This window comes from Rhincodon typus, unplaced genomic scaffold (assembly GCF_021869965.1).
Source record: "Rhincodon typus isolate 14 unplaced genomic scaffold, sRhiTyp1.1 hic_rhity00000517, whole genome shotgun sequence".
NCBI classification, from domain to species: domain Eukaryota; kingdom Metazoa; phylum Chordata; class Chondrichthyes; order Orectolobiformes; family Rhincodontidae; genus Rhincodon; species Rhincodon typus.
In genome coordinates, this window is record NW_025966155.1 from 27,989 (window position 1) to 28,624 (window position 636).

General features: G+C 56.9%; 1 protein-coding gene across 1 annotated transcript in view; it reads left to right on the plus strand.

The window, feature by feature from the left end:
* The window catches only part of LOC125488348 (trypsin-like), a 5,315-nt gene extending 4,862 nt beyond the window's left edge, over window positions 1-453 (plus strand). Inside the window, exon 5 of the mRNA XM_048621339.1 lies at window positions 176-453. Within this exon, the coding sequence (XP_048477296.1) occupies window positions 176-325 (150 nt within the window). The 3' untranslated portion in view covers window positions 326-453. The remainder of the gene's footprint in view (window positions 1-175) is intronic.
* The last annotated feature ends 183 nt before the right edge of the window (window positions 454-636 follow it).

Consider the following 636-nt stretch of genomic DNA (forward strand, 5'->3'; position numbering starts at 1 on the left):
GGTGGAACAGGGCGAACGTGGAGGGAGTTGATTGCAGAGGGAGGGGCGTTGATGAGGGGAGGGACGTGAGGGTGGGGAGTTTGGTGATGGAGGTGGGTGCTGGAGGTTTACTGTGTTAATAACCTTGCCTCCTGGTTTACCCCCCTCTCCTCCAACCCCTCTCTCTCTGGCACAGGGAGATTCCGGAGGTCCTCTGGTCTGCAATGGGATCCTGCAGGGGGTCGTGTCCTGGGGTTACGGATGTGCAGAACCCAATTACCCTGGAGTCTACACCAAGGTCTGCTCAGTATTGACCTGGATTTACAACACTATGGTCAATAACTAACTCCCTCCCCATCTCCGCTCCCCCCAACCCCGACAGCCGTGATTTCTCACAACCTGGTGCCATGTGGGCTTCCCTCTGAGCTGCTCACAACTGTGTCATCCCGACTGAAATAAAGAATTTACATAGCACCCAGCGCCTTCTGGTCTTGATTTCCTTCGGTTTCCGCCTCTCCAAACTGGGAAAGCCTCCCTCCGAGGTGTTGAGGCGGGGGGGTGGGGGGGGGGGAGGCGGTGGTCAGCGTTTTTAACTGACCTGGTGAAGATCCCCAACTTGACGGAGGGGATGGTACAGTTTGAAAGAGGGCGCTGGGC